Here is a 16,487-nt window from a genome sequence, read left to right on the forward strand (position 1 = left end):
TATTTTAGTGACAATTTGTTGTGGTCTTTCTTGCAGAACGTGGTTCACCTCGCAATTTGATCACCACAGACATAACTGACACTACAGTTGGGTTATCATGGACACCAGCTCCAGGAGCAGTTAATAATTATAGGATAGTATGGAAATCACTTTATGATGATACAATGGGAGAGAAGAGAGTCCCTGGAAATACAGTGGATGCAGTGCTGGACGGCTTGGAGCCAGAGACTAAGTATAGAATTTCAGTATATGCAGCCTACAGCAGTGGAGAAGGAGATCCTGTAGAAGGAGAGGCCTTTACTGATGGTAAGCATAGTACAGTGTCACCACCACTTATAACATTCTGTTCTGGATGAAATTATCATATTTTAAAGACTATGAACCTTATTTATCTTCACCTTTGCTGGGCAGTCCCCCAGAGCAAAGTCCCACACCAAATGAATCAACTCTAGCTTATTGTTTGATTGTTAAAAAAGGAAAGTCTCTTCTATGACATGTAGGCTTCAATTTACCAAGAATTAACCTCCAATCTGAGAAGTGATTTTGTCCATAAATTACTCTGAGGCCAGCTTTTCATAGGCTTGAATCTTATTGTGACTACTGGAAATCAGCTGGAATAAACAGAATGGATAGAGTAAGGAGGGAAGGCAAGGGAAAGTCCTGCAGAATCTGTTATTCACCCAATGTATTATGTATTTGTATAGCTGTATGCTGAATATTTTGTCCAGAGGGGTGCTGTGAGAAACAGCATTGAAAGCTTTGCTGAGATATAAAAATGTTACATAAACTGGCTTACCTTGATCAACTAGATGGGTAACTAGATGTTTGTATTTCACCTTTTCCAAGACTCTTCTTTTTACTTATTTGCAAAACATTGTGCAGTGTCATTCAAAGCAGGCTCAAGCTTCCCCTGCAGTATAGGCAAACTGAAAAGTCTTGAGAGACCAGGAATAGAACCATTAATTAGAGGAACCAGAGTGAATGAACAGAGGTTCATTCACTCAGCTCATCAGAGCTGGAGGATCAGCTTTGATGTTTCTCTTGTTGCCTGAGGGGTCCATGTGAAGACAAAGTCTGAGGCAGTGCTCTGGGGAAACATCATGTATGCTTATACATTTTTATATTCCTTCCTAGGCATGTTTTGAAAACTGTTGGAGCTATAAATAATAAATCAATAATGTCAATAAATAATAAATAATAGATAGCTGCTGAGCTAGGTCAGCCTTTAACCCAGTACAACTGCTCTTAAGATCTCACAAGAGCAGCGTTTGTTGCCATTGGTAAGAGATGGTGCCTCAGACTCAAAGCAGATTGCTGTCCTTCATTCTTCAAGAACTGCAGCATCCTGTCTTTACCAAGAAGGCAGTTTAGCCATATAATTTGTGGCTTCTTACAATAAATTGTTGCTTGAAGGAACACACTACCTGGACTATCAACAGACCCAGAGCTGAGTCTAACTAACATTTCATCTTTCTGGTGCAAATACAATTAGAAATCCTCAGCCAGGACAGGACACTGTAGCCTGCAAAGCCTATGTTACTGTGTGATGAGATGCTGACTGATTCTGGTATGCCAAGAAGGTTCTATTTTGCCAAAATCTAGATGGGTTTTGCTGGCTGACAGCCAGAATTACATACCTTTCATTTTACTTCAGATCTTTCCTAACACTTGTACAGTCTAAAAACTATCTCTTAAAAGTTGAATGCTGCAATCTGTGGGGCAAATACCTTATTAGTACTTGTCCTTATTTCAGCACTAATACTGTCCTACAGTTAGTGGTGAATGACTTTCCAAATACTTGGAAAATCTGTTAGTGTGGTGCCCAACACTCAGGAGTTTAGGCATAAACCAGAGCCACATCAGATCTGCAAACTCAAAATTTAGAAAATCTTAACTTTGTAGATCATTTTGTTCATTAAAAAAGGGCTATAGAAATAATCACTTTCACTTGAGGGTCCTGAATCCATTACTTAACAGATTACTAAAAAGTGCTACCAAATAGAACTCCCAGTTATGCTGTGTCATTGTGTAATCTATACTTCTTTTTGTCTGTAATGGAAAATGAACTTATGTTTTTTTAGTCCATTACAATCATAAAAGAAATTAACAATGGCCAAAGAGAGTTAACTGTGTTTCTTCCAATGAAATACTGTAATTTTAAAGAAAGTAAAAAAGAATTTTAATGCAGCTGAATGTATTTTGTAGGCATGCATTTCAACATATCTTTATGTAAAAAAGTAAACATTTATCCATATTTTTACACTGAAAAGTGTCACAAAGTGCCAGGACTGTGACAGTAGACAACGAGACAGAGAATACAATGAGAGTTTCATGGCAGCCTTCACCTGGGAAGGTCTTGTCTTACCGTGTGTACTACCGACCACGCAGTGGAGGAAGGCAGATGTTTGGAAGAGTAAATGCTCCTGCCACAAGCATAGTGTTGAAGAGACTTAAGCCTCGAACTACGTATGACCTCAGTGTTGTTCCAATTTATGATTTTGGACAAGGAAAATCCAGAAAAGCAGAAGGAACAACAGGTATGTACTACATGCTTATACAGGGTTTGATAATCAAGTTTGTGCTGTAAACTGGCAACCATGATATGCAGAGAATCTGTGGTGGCATCTGCCAAGATCATGAGTTAACAGACAAACTGAAAAAAATATTAGAGGTTGAAAGGAGCGTTTGATTTGATGAAAGTTTCACTATGAGAGCTGAGCATAGCTATCTGCTATTATATTGAGTATATAAATGCGTATATTCTGACTTGCTTTGAAATGCTGTCACCAGAAGTTACAACAAGGTGTTTTGTAAGGAAGACAGTATTTAATCAAATGTTGTCAGTTTTTTTATTATTTGCATTATCGGTCTGGAGTATTGATTAAATAGCTACCCTACTTCCTGTTACTTAGAAGGCCATATTTTCTGTGGGAAACCTGAAGTTATTAAAAAAATCAGTAGTTGATTTTAAAGAGTCCTCAGTGGAAGTCTGACCTCAGAGACCATCATATTTTGGACAAACAATCTTCCTTCTCAGAACCAGCAACTCTAAAATGTTCTTTAATTCCTGGTGAGGGGAATTTTGAGTTCAAAACAAAACTAATTTTCTACCCTTCATTAAGTTTGTGTCTGATGTTGGTCTTTCATTTTTTATGGAAATGCTTTCTTGCTCTCCAGATCAAATCAAGGAGATTTAAAGCTATTACCAAAAGTGAAATTTTTCCAATATATTTCTGCCTTCTTTGGGCAAAGGCAGACTGGGGTACACTGTAAATACTCCATGCCATTCTCTAATCTTTGGACATATATCATATTGAATGGTGATGGGAAACAAGAAACAAGTCTCCTAACAATGGAGATAACTGCACCACATTTACTGCAGGAAGACTTATTAAACTAGAATGCAACTGATGAAAAGCAGTTCTGAAAACTTGATCCACTCTTGACCAACACCTAGTTTTTCAATCTTCAAAATTATGTTGAATTCATCTTGATATAGATATGATGTGGTGCTTTCAGTGTAAATAACTGTGATGGCAATCACTCTGGAAGCAAGAGGAGCCTGAGTGATCTGGTTAGTTGAAGATGTGATATCACAGGTAATGATACAAAGAGGCTGCATTTTTTCTTGCAAGTGGGATTGTATCTACTGTTTCTCTATGTATTTCTCACTCTGTGGGCATTTATTATCTTTCAGCGGTAGTCGGACAATTGCTTAGGCATGGGGGTAAGAAAGATCCCCCCTGCCCCAAACCTTTTTGTCTTGTTTTGGTATTTTCATTCCAAAACTACTTCCTGGTTAATCTAATTCTCATTTTTGCAACTTTGAGATTACAGTACTGCGCTATTTCTGACGTTGGAATGCACTTTAGATTTATACAGAACCAGAAGTGAGGCAGAAGCTAGCAGTAGGCTTGTTAACCATTCTGCCTGTGTGTACTGACCTGCGCTGGGGAGCTGTTAAGTGAAGTTGCTCTTGCCCCCAAAACCTTAATCTGTTTGGCTGTCACTCCTTTGAGGAATTATTTTTTGACTTACTGCCACCCCTGTGGTTGGTGAATTTATTTGAGCTGCCAGGCCCTGAGAGCAGAACCTTTTCTATGAAAGGGGCCTTGCCCAGTGCTCTGTCCTTTGGGACCTAGAGCTCTGAGGAGGAGGCAGTTTGAGAAGCTTGAGATACTGGTGGCTGAGTGCTGGAGGAGTGTGACTTCTGCCTGCAGTAAACTCTGCTTTTCTGGTGTTGGTTTGAAAAAGCTGTTCCCATTTCTCTCTTTCAGTCGACGTGTTTCACCTACTCTTTGCCATGTAAAAGAAATATAGTAGTTTAATCTGATCATCTGGTCAGATGAAAAACTGATGGTGGTTAGTCCACTTACTGTCAGCATTCATTGTAAGATCAGATAGATATTCAAGATAGGTGAAATAATTGTTGTTTATCTTTCAATCTGTTGTCTGGAGAGGGAGCCTTGATAACAAACTTGGCCTGCACACCTATTGTTTAGATAGCTAAAATTAGCTGAAGTGATTCTCACATTTAATATCTTGATTCTTGTCTCTGTGTCAAAGGAAAGGCACAAATAGCTTAGAAATGACACTAATGCTGGATTTACTGCGTTTTTAAATAAAAGCATACTTGCTGAGTTTTTTTCAGAAGCAGACCTGATGTAAATCCTTTTCTTCCATCCTTACAGCCTCTCCCTTTAAGCCACCTAGAAATTTGAGAACTTCTGATTCAACTATGTCCAGCTTCCGAGTAACCTGGGAGCCGGCCCCTGGGCGAGTGAAGGGGTACAAAGTAACTTTCCACCCTACTGAAGATGACAGAAATCTTGGAGAATTAATAGTGGGGCCGTATGACAGCACCGTGGTTTTGGAGGAACTTAGGTATGTATGATGATGATAATAATAATAATAATTAATAATAGCTTAGAGTTTTGCTTAACTGCTATCTGGAATTGTAATGCCTGTAAAAATCTACTGTAAATTAGGAAGTATTTCTGTCAATACGCTATCAGGATTTGGTGGTGGAGTTTTTGAAAAGAACCTGACAGGGCGGGTTCTGAAATTATTCACATCACTTTTGGTGTTCTCACAGTAATTGAAAAAGGCAAAGATGTGGGCAGAAGTGTTACTATGCATTTCACATATGAGAGTGTTAATGGGATGCTGGAGAAGATAGCTGGGATTCCTAAAGTTTCTCCAGAAAGTCCTTACCTCATGTTAAAAAGAGCCTACTTTAGTTCTTGATTCATTTTATCAGAGGCCAGAGTTTATAAGGTAGGCTTCAGAGCATGTCAGTCTGTTATGATTTGTTTGTATATTAGGCTTGTATGCACATCAAAAATAGGATCATTAACAGAATCTTGTATTGCTTAAACAGAGAAAGCTATAAATGTAAATATAGAATCTTGAACCAGCTCTGAAATGGTGAAAATTTGCATGTCTTGTGAAAGAACTAGTCTTTGGGCTTCACATTTTAGCACTTCCTTTTCTGTGTAGTAAACTGGTAAATATTTCTTAAATGAAGTATTGGCATTTAGCCAGCCAAGTATCTTCAGTTACAATACATTTAATTATTGCAGGGCAGGAACTACCTATAAGGTAAATGTTTTTGGAATGTTTGATGGAGGAGAAAGCAACCCCCTCGTTGGACAGGAGATGACCACTCTTTCAGACACTACTACGGAGCCATTTTTATCTAGAGGTAAACATCATTGAATCAAATAAAATGCCGTCTTGGCTTTTGGATAAAAGGCTGAAAGTTTTCCAGCATTTCCTATTGTTTTTCTGATGCACATAAATATTTATTCACAGGATTCAGTATACTCCCTAACCTGATGACATAACCTCTGATCTGAAATGACCTCTAAGTATGCCCCAGTTCATCTTTCTAGTCCTCTGCACCCTTTAGATGATCTTAGAAAAATGATAATTCAGGCAACCCATGTTTTGCTGATTATTGAAAGCCATCTGCATCACATTTTCAAGTGATCCACATCTGTGTTGAATCACATAAGGTCAAATTCTTGAACAGAGATCATTGCTCATCTACAGGGGTGTTCTCAGGAGTAGAACAAAGAATTTTAAGCAGATCTTTAGCCGTTTGCTTCTCCTTATATGGTCAATTCTCCATTGAAAACTAGGATGGTATAACGGACAAAGATCTCATAGTTGGGGATGTCCCAGTATTATTGTGTAATGCTTAAGTTTATATGCAACACAACCATTATTTCATGACTTTTACTACAGAAGGAGGGGAGTTAGTACAGTAATGCAATTGCTGGGTGTTCTCCAGTATCTTCTTGGGATTATCTTCCTGTGTAGCTAAACTTCCAATGAAAATTTTAGTGGTTGGTATGACAGCAGCTCCCTTGATGTGGTTAATGGGCCTCTGTATGTTAACTGAATAGGTGTGGCCACTATAATTTCAATTAATACTGAGTGAAGAGAATTTCAGGGTTCAGTCCCCCTGCATGGAGACCATGAAGAGCTTGTCTGCAGCAGGTCTTTACTTCTTAATAGCCAAGAGTACCTGCAGAAGTGAAGACTTCTCCTCTGCTATTTTAAGATTTGTATAACCATCAGAGAGAATAGAGAATTTAACGAGGAGAAAGAAGCTAACTGCAAAGGCCTCTCAGAGTTAAATAAAAAAAAAAAGCTCTCTGACAGTTGACTCTATATTCTTCTCACTTAACCTCTTTGATGCCCTGTTTCCACACTGAGTTAGGTGGAAATACTACCCTCATAGTATTTTTATTGACAGCGCTTTTAGAAACATCTGAAGTTACTGCTGTCCCACTTGGTCTAATGCAAGAGGGTAAAACTAAAAAAAACTACATAATAGGCCATCAGTGATATTACAGTAAAGCTGTAAAATCTGGCAGAAAAATAATTACACTGAGTGGTTCATTATTTTTTATTATGCCAGGTGTCATTTCTGTCTTGAGTGTTATATTCTTTAAGCTAATTAGTTTTAGTAATGCATGGATTTTAGTCATGGTAAATGTGAAAAATGAATTTTGTATCTGTGACTGTAAATGTAATAGTACATTATTTATTAGTAGAGAGGAAAAAAATCAGCCTAAGTGCCTTTGCTAGAACTTTCCATTCAGGAAACTTTGGTAGTTGAAAAAAAAATAAAATTCAGAATAATTTTATATTGTACATTAAACTTAATTTCTATATAAAGTTATGCATGCAGTTTTTTGAACTAACATTGTTTTACTTAAACTCTACTCCCAACTTATTTTATTGTCCTGACTAAAGACTAGATCTATATTTTCTATGCAGAAGAGGATCATGCTTTTAACCCCCAGGTACATGGAATAGTTATATTCATGAGTCTGCAGTGTTGGATCAATTATGTGGAACATATATGAAATCACAATATCTTTCAACTGTGATGAGTGTGGCTGATTTTTCTCAATGGGATTTCTTCCATATAAAGACGAGAAGCTCTGATGGCAGGAAGCCAGAAAATTTGCAGCTGGTAACACAATCTACAAGAAAAGAGAGAGAGCGAGGATTTTTTTTTTTATAATTATTATTACTTTTTTTTTTTTTGAAATGGCGAAATGGCTGTGGATAAAATTGTTGTGTCTTTCTGCTTTGTATAAATATTTTGTGATTTTCCTTGTGATGAAAACATTATGATGCGTATTTTATTCTGTAATTTGTAAATTGAAGATATCTGAAATAACTTCCTAACTTTTCAGAACATTGCGCCTTTATATAAGTGTTTGGTCTTGTCCCCTCTCTATCTCTTGCCTCTGTTTATGTGTACACGTCTTCTAAATTGTGGTCTTTCTTTCCTATATGTGCAAACTCCTGTACCATCTGCGTTACTATGTCTTTTGCCCCCCAAATTCAGAAATGCTATTTATTTGAAAGTGGTTGTAATATATACTGTTAATTCCACTACTACATAGTTGAAAAATTGAGCAATAGTATAGCCATCCACAGTAGACTAAAATAATTGTAATTTGCATAATCTGTTAATGCTCACTGCCATACTAGTGGTTAGCTCAGTAGTCTTTTACAAATCCTCTGAAGCAGTTCACAAAATCTCTGAAAGATGATTATCAGCCATCTTTAAAGATCAAAATAGATACTGAAATGACCATAGGGAAGAACACTGGCCTTGACATTTTCAAAGACTTACTTCTAAGAGGAAACATACATGAAGAAATTTATATAGCTTTTGCCATGGAACCAGTGACTAGTGTGAATAACGTTCACAAATAGGTCATACTTGGCAGACTGCCAGTGAATAAAACTAGAGCTATTTTGGAAACTAATTCATGACATATGTCATATAAAGGAGGAGGGGGAAAGAATGCTATCATGCTAAGGCTGTATTTTTCTGGTTGAAAGCTATCATACTAAGGCTGTACTTTTCTGGTTGACATGGCAGGTTTAGAATGTAGAACCAGAGCGGAAGCTGATATCGTGCTACTGGTGGATGGCTCATGGAGTATCGGGCGGCCAAATTTTAAAACTGTCAGGAACTTCATTGCCCGTATCGTTGAAGTTTTTGATATTGGTCCTGACAAAGTACAGATTGGTAAGTCATGACATGTAGGAGGGAAAAGCAGGCATATTTGCTGCATGGCCACGTAATAACTGAGTAATAATGGTTTTTTCCAGGTCTTGCACAGTATAGTGGAGATCCTAGGACAGAATGGAATCTCAATGCTTACAGAACAAAGCAGGCTTTGTTAGACGCTGTAGCCAACTTACCATACAAAGGAGGCAATACTCTAACAGGTATGTCACACTGTGAGGATTTTCTTTAAGTTTCATAAAAAAAAGTTCCAGTAGCTGACCCTAGAATTGTTCAGTAAACTCAAATTCATCCGTAGTGAAAAGGCCTCACAGTTCACTTCAGTACATTTGGAATTGAATGGCCCTAGCACATGAACATGTGTTATCAGTGTAGATCTGGATAAAGAGAGAAGGAAAGAAGATTATGTGTTGAAGAATCAGATGAGTTTGGGTTTATGTTGAGCATATGAAAAGAAGAAAAGGTGGCTCCTTATGAGGGTTGACGTGAAGACAAGGTGAGAACTTAGAAGGGAGGCTAAAGGGTGTCATATAGGAGGGTAATGCATACAAGTTGAGATGTTAAGGACTTTCAAAGAGCTGAAATAATGTCTGTTGCTGAGTATAGATGATGAACTACAACAAGATTGTGAGTGCTTCTTGAAAAATTAAATTGTAGAATGATGTTGTCAGTGTGAATTTACTGGAATGAATTACTGGCCTTTACCAGTGTGTTGAAACAGTTTATGGTGATACTTACCTTCTTTGTATCATGCTAGGAATGGCCTTGGATTTCATCTTAAAAAACAACTTTAAACAAGAAGCAGGCTTAAGGCCCAGAGCTCGCAAAATTGGTGTTCTCATTACTGATGGTAAATCACAAGATGATGTAGTCACCCCTTCAAGAAGACTCAGAGATGAGGGAGTGGAACTTTACGCAATTGGTGAGTATTATATGAAGAGGTGGCCTGTTCCAGCTCCCTCACAGTCCTCTGCTAAATCTATAGGGAAGTGGAAACACATAAGTATTTAGAAGGGTATTCAAAGAATGTGTTTAGGAACTTATGTTTGTGGTGTTATGTTTCATGTCTGTCATTTCTAACAAGTTTTGTTTTCATGTCTTCTCTGTAAGGTATTAAAAACGCGGATGAAAATGAATTGAAGCAGATTGCAACAGATCCAGATGACATTCATGCCTACAATGTTGCGGATTTCTCCTTTCTGGCTAGCATTGTTGAGGATGTAACCACAAATCTGTGTAATAGTGTGAAAGGTCCAGGTACATCCCATTTTCATTCCAGTTCGTCCTTTTTCCATTTATATGCTTGAGCTATTAATTCCTTTATATTACTTGGAACACTGTGTAGCCCTGAGCTGTTTTTTCAGCTGCTAGTGTGAGGAATTTGTTCAGACCACCTAGATGACCCTGCAGGGGTTCTTCCTTTCCTTTTAACAATGGCTGTCAAACTTAACACAGCATGACATGACTGGAAATTCCTGCTTTTTCCCATAGTCAGGAATTATGTTGCTAAGAGTGGCAAGTTCTTTGATGATACTCACCAATAAGGAAAAATCCATCAACTCTGCTCTTTTAAAGTATTAGTGTATGACAGCTGAAAAGCAAAGGCTAGCATGGAAGAACAGTAATGTTGGCTGATGGCTCTCTAGTGAAACACTGGCGTTGAAGGTGGGGTAAGAGGGATAGAGAGCTCGTTTGGTTTGCTGAGGGTGTAATGATCAGCTATATCTTTGTTCAGTTGTTTTAAGAGTTCCTGAGGAAATAGAGAAGTTAGCAAGTGCCTAAAGTATTGTGTTTTTTTTTTGTTTTGTTTTTTTTTTTGTTATTGGTTCATAAGCAATATTTTTTAGGCCTTGTTATACCTCATGTTTCAATTCCTGATGACATAAGCTAAATTAATACATTTTAAACTTGTTTCCACTTGTAGGTGATTTGCCACCTCCTTCAAACCTAGTTATTTCAGAGGTAACACCTCGTTCTTTCAGACTGAGATGGAGTCCACCTCCAGAGAGTGTTGATAGATATCGAGTTGAATATTATCCTACCACTGGAGGTCCCCCTAAACAGGTTAGTACTGAATGTTCATCTCTGATGTCCATAATAACATGGGACTTCCACATTACATGGAAGTCATTTAGAAAGTCATTCTAAAGTCTTTCCTCATCAGGGTTGTGTGGTATAGTTGTAAATGAAAAAAGACTTCAAAGGTCAAGAATATCATGCTTCAATAAATGATAAATAAAATTACATAAAGTAGGAGCATAAAGATGGCTTTATTAATCATTAATCCAGAAATAAAATGTATTTATTAAAAAGAGTTTATTGCTATTTCCAGTAATTCTTTTCTGTTCATATTCCATTATAATATATTGGTTTAAGTAAATTTATAGTAGAATTTTTCTGAGCATGCTGTCAGGTAGGCTTACTGTTCTTCTAATACATTTTCTTGTTAATAGATAAAAAAGACAGTGATATGGGTTGTGATGTAGTGCTTAGCTGACACTGTGTGATAGTACTTTGGAGGATCTGTTTAGGCACAGATTCAACTGTTTAATGAACAGGACCAAACTCATCCTATGATTATTATTTTTCTATACGAACAGCCAGTGAGAAGCAACCCTTGACACAGAATTGGTCTTCATTCTCTTCAACCAGTCAGAATAGTATTTAGGAGAATGAAGTTAGGCACCTCCATGTGTCTAGCTCTGAATGTGTATGTAGCTTTTAAATTTTAAGCCAAATTTGACTTGTGGAGAGTTTGAACTTTGTAAAACATGACCTCAGGATTTGGACTGTGATTTGGGTTGGAGCAGCCATTCCAGTGTACACGGATTTTACAGGTTCACTGCCTGCTGGCATTTCTGTTCTGCAAGGTGTGGTTAATGGCATGTGCTGTAACCGCCTAAATTATCCTGTACGTTTAAAATTTTTTTCCAAAGTGGTAGCGTCTGTCAATGGCATTTTATCTTGCTGAGTAATATAAAAGCGTATGCCATGAGTGAAAGCTGTGTGCAAAGTGCATGCTAGATATATCCAGCCCTGCTGAAAACAAGTATCTGCTCAAGCTGTGCCTACAGCTTACTTTGCAAAAATAATGGTATACTGTAAGGTGAAATGTATCGAAGATTAAGACCACAGTTATTTTTTTAGTTTGTACCAATGATTTCTAAAGTTTCACCAGGAATTATTTTTTCTTAGAGATAGGTTTACAAACACGTTTTTTGTACTGTCATTAACATTTCTTCTCTTTTGTGTAGTTTTACGTAAGTAGGATGGAAACTACAACAGTTTTGAAAGATCTGACACCTGAAACAGAATATGTTGTTAACGTGTTTTCTGTGGTAGAAGACGAGAGCAGTGAACCTCTGATCGGCAGGGAAATGACTTGTAAGTTAGAAGTATAATGTGAATGACATGTTAAGAACAAAATGATATATGGAGCACTGTCCAATAGAACTTGTAGCACTATGGGATTTCTTTTTAGGGGGAACAAAGTTTTTAATGATCAAATTGTGTTGTGTTATACTAGTTGTTGAGATCTTGTCTGGAAAGCTGTAGCAAAGAGAAACAGTAGGGTGGTAAAAATGTTTATCCAGCTTCCTTCTGGGCTCATGAAGTACAGGTATAAAGTCTTCTTTGAGTACTGCAATATCAATTAATTACAAGGCAGAGTTTATAAATTTCATCATATACAAATCTATATTCCTTCATTTCTATACTAGATAATTAATTCCTGTAGTTAGCAGATGAAATACTATATAAAATTCCTTCTATTTTTATCGGATTAACTAAAAATCTGTTCAAAGCAAATAACTTCTAAGAGACATAACTATTATGCTTTTACTGTTAATTGTATGATTGATTTTAGGTATGCTGAACGCAACACAGGATGACTTTCCTGCCTATTCAAGAATATATGTTAGGGTTTCATTTCACTTCTTTCATTGTTTTGTATTGGGCTTCCCATAAAACCTGAAAGTAGGTAAATTATTTTTGTAAAATCTATGGTAATTTTTAATGTTTATTCAATCATCTGAGAAATACAGAAGAAAAGAAAGTACATAAAATTAGAAGTACAGATCACAGTCATGTACTATTTCTTATTAAATCATTGTGAGTTAATGTTGCTTTCTAGAATATTCAAGTATTCCAGTGCAGACTTGTAAGATAATTTTAGCTGCATGTATAGTAAATCTCTCCACAATCAAAATGTGATGGCTATTGCTTCATTCTTAAACTAAACACCACTTAAAGTACCACTATTTGTAGATCACTTTTCTGATACCCATAATGTATGCCAATGCCCTTTGTGCAAGCTTTTCAGTGGTACTACAAGTGATATGAAATATGAAAAGTGAAAAAGGTAGAAAAAAATTAATATATATTTTTATATGACAGACCCACTGTCTTCAGTTAGAAACCTGAATGTTTATGACATTGGATCAACTTCCATGAGAGTGAGATGGGAACCTGTCAATGGAGCTACTGGTTATTTGTTAACATATGAGCCTGTGAATGCCACGGTCCCAACTGCAGAGAAGGAGGTAAGAGAATTCATCTTTTCTGTGCTCTACCAAGATAAACAGAAGAAGATTTTCTTGTTATATCATAATAGCCAAAAGGAGACTGATATGTAGTACTCAAGTGCAGTGAACTTACTGGGATATTGTATACGATGACATCAGTCAGGAAGCTGTACATATACTGTAAATCTCACAAACAAAATTCCCGTGAAGTTAAATCATTGCTTGCTTTTCTGCTTTTGCTATCTTCAGTTTTTAAACATGATGTGTTATTTTTCATGTGCAGATGCGTGTTGGACCATCAGTGAATGAGGTTCAGCTGGTAGACCTCATCCCCAATACTGAGTACACTTTAACAGCTTATGTATTGTTTGGTGATATCACCAGTGACCCACTCACCTCCCAGGAAGTGACATGTATGCACATCTTGATTTTTGCTTTGTTGTTATTGCTTCAGAAACACTGAACTTTCATTTTTATTTTATGCAGCAGTTTTTATATATTCTATTTTGTTTAGAAGACCATCTTTTCCATATTTCATGCATTTTACACCACTCTTATGTTTCCAAAAGATCTTAAGGGAAATTTCAGTGAAAAGGTACCTACTATTAAAAAGAGGAACTAAAGGGTTTTTTTCCCTTTAATAATGAGATTGTAACATTATAGTGTTTTTTAAAAAATGCATTTTTGCTTGCATTTAAAACTGCAGTAAAACACAATTTTAGAGATATTCTCTGAGATGCAGAAAATGCAAGGGTTTCCCACAGATTAATAAAATTGGAAATATTAAGTGAGGATAAGAAAACACGCCTTACAAAGCAAAAAATTTGTGGCTTAGACACAAATTCACAATTTCACTTACTATTGTCATTATTTTTACAGTACCATTGCCTGGTCCAAGAGGTGTGACAATTAGGGATGTTACTCACAGCAGCATGAATGTCCTTTGGGATCCTGCCCCAGGGAAAGTTCGAAAATACATCATAAGATACAAAATAGCTGATGAAGCTGACATAAAGGAGGTAACTGAAAGGAACATTTTTGCAAATGCTTGAAGATGGTTTTATTTTGAGGTACTGGGTTATTAAGATAGCAGTGAAAGCAGTATTACAAGCCTCCATTAAGAACAGAGAACATCAGTTCTTGGTGATTGCTGCCAAGAAAGGGTACTGATGTTTTGGAATCTGAATCAGCATGAGATTAATTTCTTTATGTACTCCTCTTCACCACGTTCTCTTAAAGAGAGGAAAAAACTCACTGGAGAATTCTTCTGTGCTTTGATAAATGGCCATTTCTACTTTCTGCTTCAGCGTTACTTTTCAAAGCTGTTAGAACAGCTTACAATCAGGAGAAAATGATTGTAAATTAAAGGTATGTTAGCCCCGCTGCCCACTGGCAGCTCATATGAGCATTGCTAGGGATATTTTTCTTACAGTTATGTGCAAGCTTTCTGTAATTGCACTGCTAGAATTGAATCAACTTCCTGGAAGATGAACTTTCTGGAGATGCAATCTATATCCTCATTTCCAAATTGATGAAAGCAGTGAAAGAATCACAAGTAGTTTACTAGCATCTGAGAGACTATGCTTCACAAATGCAGTTAGTAGATAGCATTCAATATTCAGAAGTACATGCAGGGGGCCAAATGACAAAATTTTGTGTAGAATACTTTTCTAATTTTTGAGTACAAGGATTCCTACCATGAAATCAAATTCAGAGTCAGAAGTACAACAATTTGTAATTCTTAAGTCACTATTTTTATTCCTAGGTGGAAATCGACAGAGTCAAAACCAGCACTACTCTTACTGACCTTTCATCCCAAAGACTGTATAATGTGAAAGTTGTTGCTGTGTATGATGAAGGGGAATCTCTACCAGTAGTTGCAGAGGCTGTCACTCGTAAGTTTTCATTATTACTCTTCTTTTAGTTATTTTTATGTTATATTCTATTTATATGTGTTGCAATACATTATTACATTAAGGTGGAGACATAATTTCATCTGTCTGAGAAATATTTTACTTTTAGCATTATTTACAGTATAATAATCCCTGGAAATCGTAGGTGAATTGTGTTTTACTGCAGCAAACACTAAAGCTGCAGTCCTCAAAGAGGGGACAGAGCAGCAGGTGAAGCTAAATTTTTCATGTTACCATAGGGCTAGGATTAGTGAGAGACTATGAGTGCAGAGGAAAGGTTTTGTCAGTCTGTGCAGTTATTTGAAATCTTGGAGAATGAGTGGGAAACTGGGACATGCTCCAGGTCCAAAGAGATACGATCTTGTTTCTGATACCAGAGTTTTTGTACATGGAATACTAAATCAGCCTGTACTTTTAGAGATGTTATTCAAGGAATCATAAAGGCAGCATTTCAGTAATAACAAGAGATAGACACAAGAAAATGGTGTTGCACAGACCAGATACCCATGCAAGAGAGGTGACAAACTGAAAAGAGAAAGCTGATATAGCAAAGCTTTCATCTTCATGTAGTCTTATGTTTTAGGAATACAGTTGAGCAGAAAACCTAGAATAGAAATAAGCAGCGTTACCTTATCACTGACCGTCACTCTGATATGAAAAAAGAAAAAAATATGCTCTGTCTCCTTTATTTTCCCTTTTTCCTTTTTTTTTTTTTTTTTGAAGCTTGGTGTGTTTACAATTTTGTTTGTTTGCTTTTGTGTGAGCCTGTAGTCTCTAGTTGGTGTTTCGTCTGAATGCGTAAAGAAAAAGAGGAAAAATCAGCCAAAAGTTGCTTTTAGTTTAATTTTCTAGTTTTACTTCTTTACTGATTTCTCTCCAGTAGCTGTAACTTTTTGCCTCCTTAGCAGTTAGCCTCTGTGAATTCTGTCTAATGCAATTTTATAATTCAGTCATTACTCATTTGGCTTAAAAAAGGAATTTTAAGATCTGGGGGAAACTCATGCAGGAGCTCCTCCTCTGTATGTGGGAGCTCGTAATTACTCATTCTAACTACAAAACGTAAGAGCTGGGACTTCAACTGTTGTGAGTAGGCGTGCGAGTTGTTCTGAGGTCAATAGAGCTGTTTGTTTTATCAGGTGATGACCTGGTGTTGTGAAAATATGAAGGGCAATTCACTTAGTGTAGGTGGGCTGGGTTATACCAAAGCATTTTATTGTGGTCATAGTAAGTAAGATCTGAATCTTGTACATAATTTTCCAAATTCTTTGTGTAATTTCTTGATTTAACCATATTTTGTAGTTACGTTTTTCCTTTTCTCGCAACAGAGCCTGTGCCATCACCAGTCAATCTGAGAATCACAGAGATAACCAAGAGTAGTTTCAGAGGAACTTGGGATCATGGAGCTCCAGATGTTTCTCTCTATAGAATAACCTGGGGACCCTATGGTAGATCAGAAAAAGAGGAGGTAAGAGTAGTCACAGTAAGATT

The 16,487-nt window shown here is 36.8% G+C and overlaps 1 protein-coding gene across 5 annotated transcripts in view; it reads left to right on the forward strand.

Moving 5' to 3' along the window:
- COL12A1 (collagen type XII alpha 1 chain) overlaps nt 1-16,487 on the forward strand; it is a 101,802-nt gene that overhangs the window by 33,283 nt on the left and 52,032 nt on the right. For 4 of the 5 annotated variants that reach the window (XM_021390791.1, XM_021390792.1, XM_021390793.1 and 1 more), the window contains 15 exons: nt 37-306; nt 2,271-2,537; nt 4,692-4,884; nt 5,583-5,704; nt 8,414-8,563; nt 8,647-8,766; nt 9,321-9,485; nt 9,674-9,820; nt 10,488-10,627; nt 11,818-11,947; nt 12,959-13,104; nt 13,370-13,499; nt 13,966-14,105; nt 14,852-14,981; nt 16,325-16,464. In XM_021390791.1, coding sequence (XP_021246466.1) covers nt 37-306; nt 2,271-2,537; nt 4,692-4,884; nt 5,583-5,704; nt 8,414-8,563; nt 8,647-8,766; nt 9,321-9,485; nt 9,674-9,820; nt 10,488-10,627; nt 11,818-11,947; nt 12,959-13,104; nt 13,370-13,499; nt 13,966-14,105; nt 14,852-14,981; nt 16,325-16,464 — 2,390 coding nt within the window. The remainder of the gene's footprint in view (nt 1-36; nt 307-2,270; nt 2,538-4,691; nt 4,885-5,582; nt 5,705-8,413; nt 8,564-8,646; nt 8,767-9,320; nt 9,486-9,673; nt 9,821-10,487; nt 10,628-11,817; nt 11,948-12,958; nt 13,105-13,369; nt 13,500-13,965; nt 14,106-14,851; nt 14,982-16,324; nt 16,465-16,487) is intronic. The other variant, XM_021390795.1, reaches the window with a different exon arrangement.

Source organism: Numida meleagris, chromosome 3, assembly GCF_002078875.1.
Source record: "Numida meleagris isolate 19003 breed g44 Domestic line chromosome 3, NumMel1.0, whole genome shotgun sequence".
Classification (NCBI taxonomy): Eukaryota; Metazoa; Chordata; class Aves; order Galliformes; family Numididae; genus Numida; species Numida meleagris.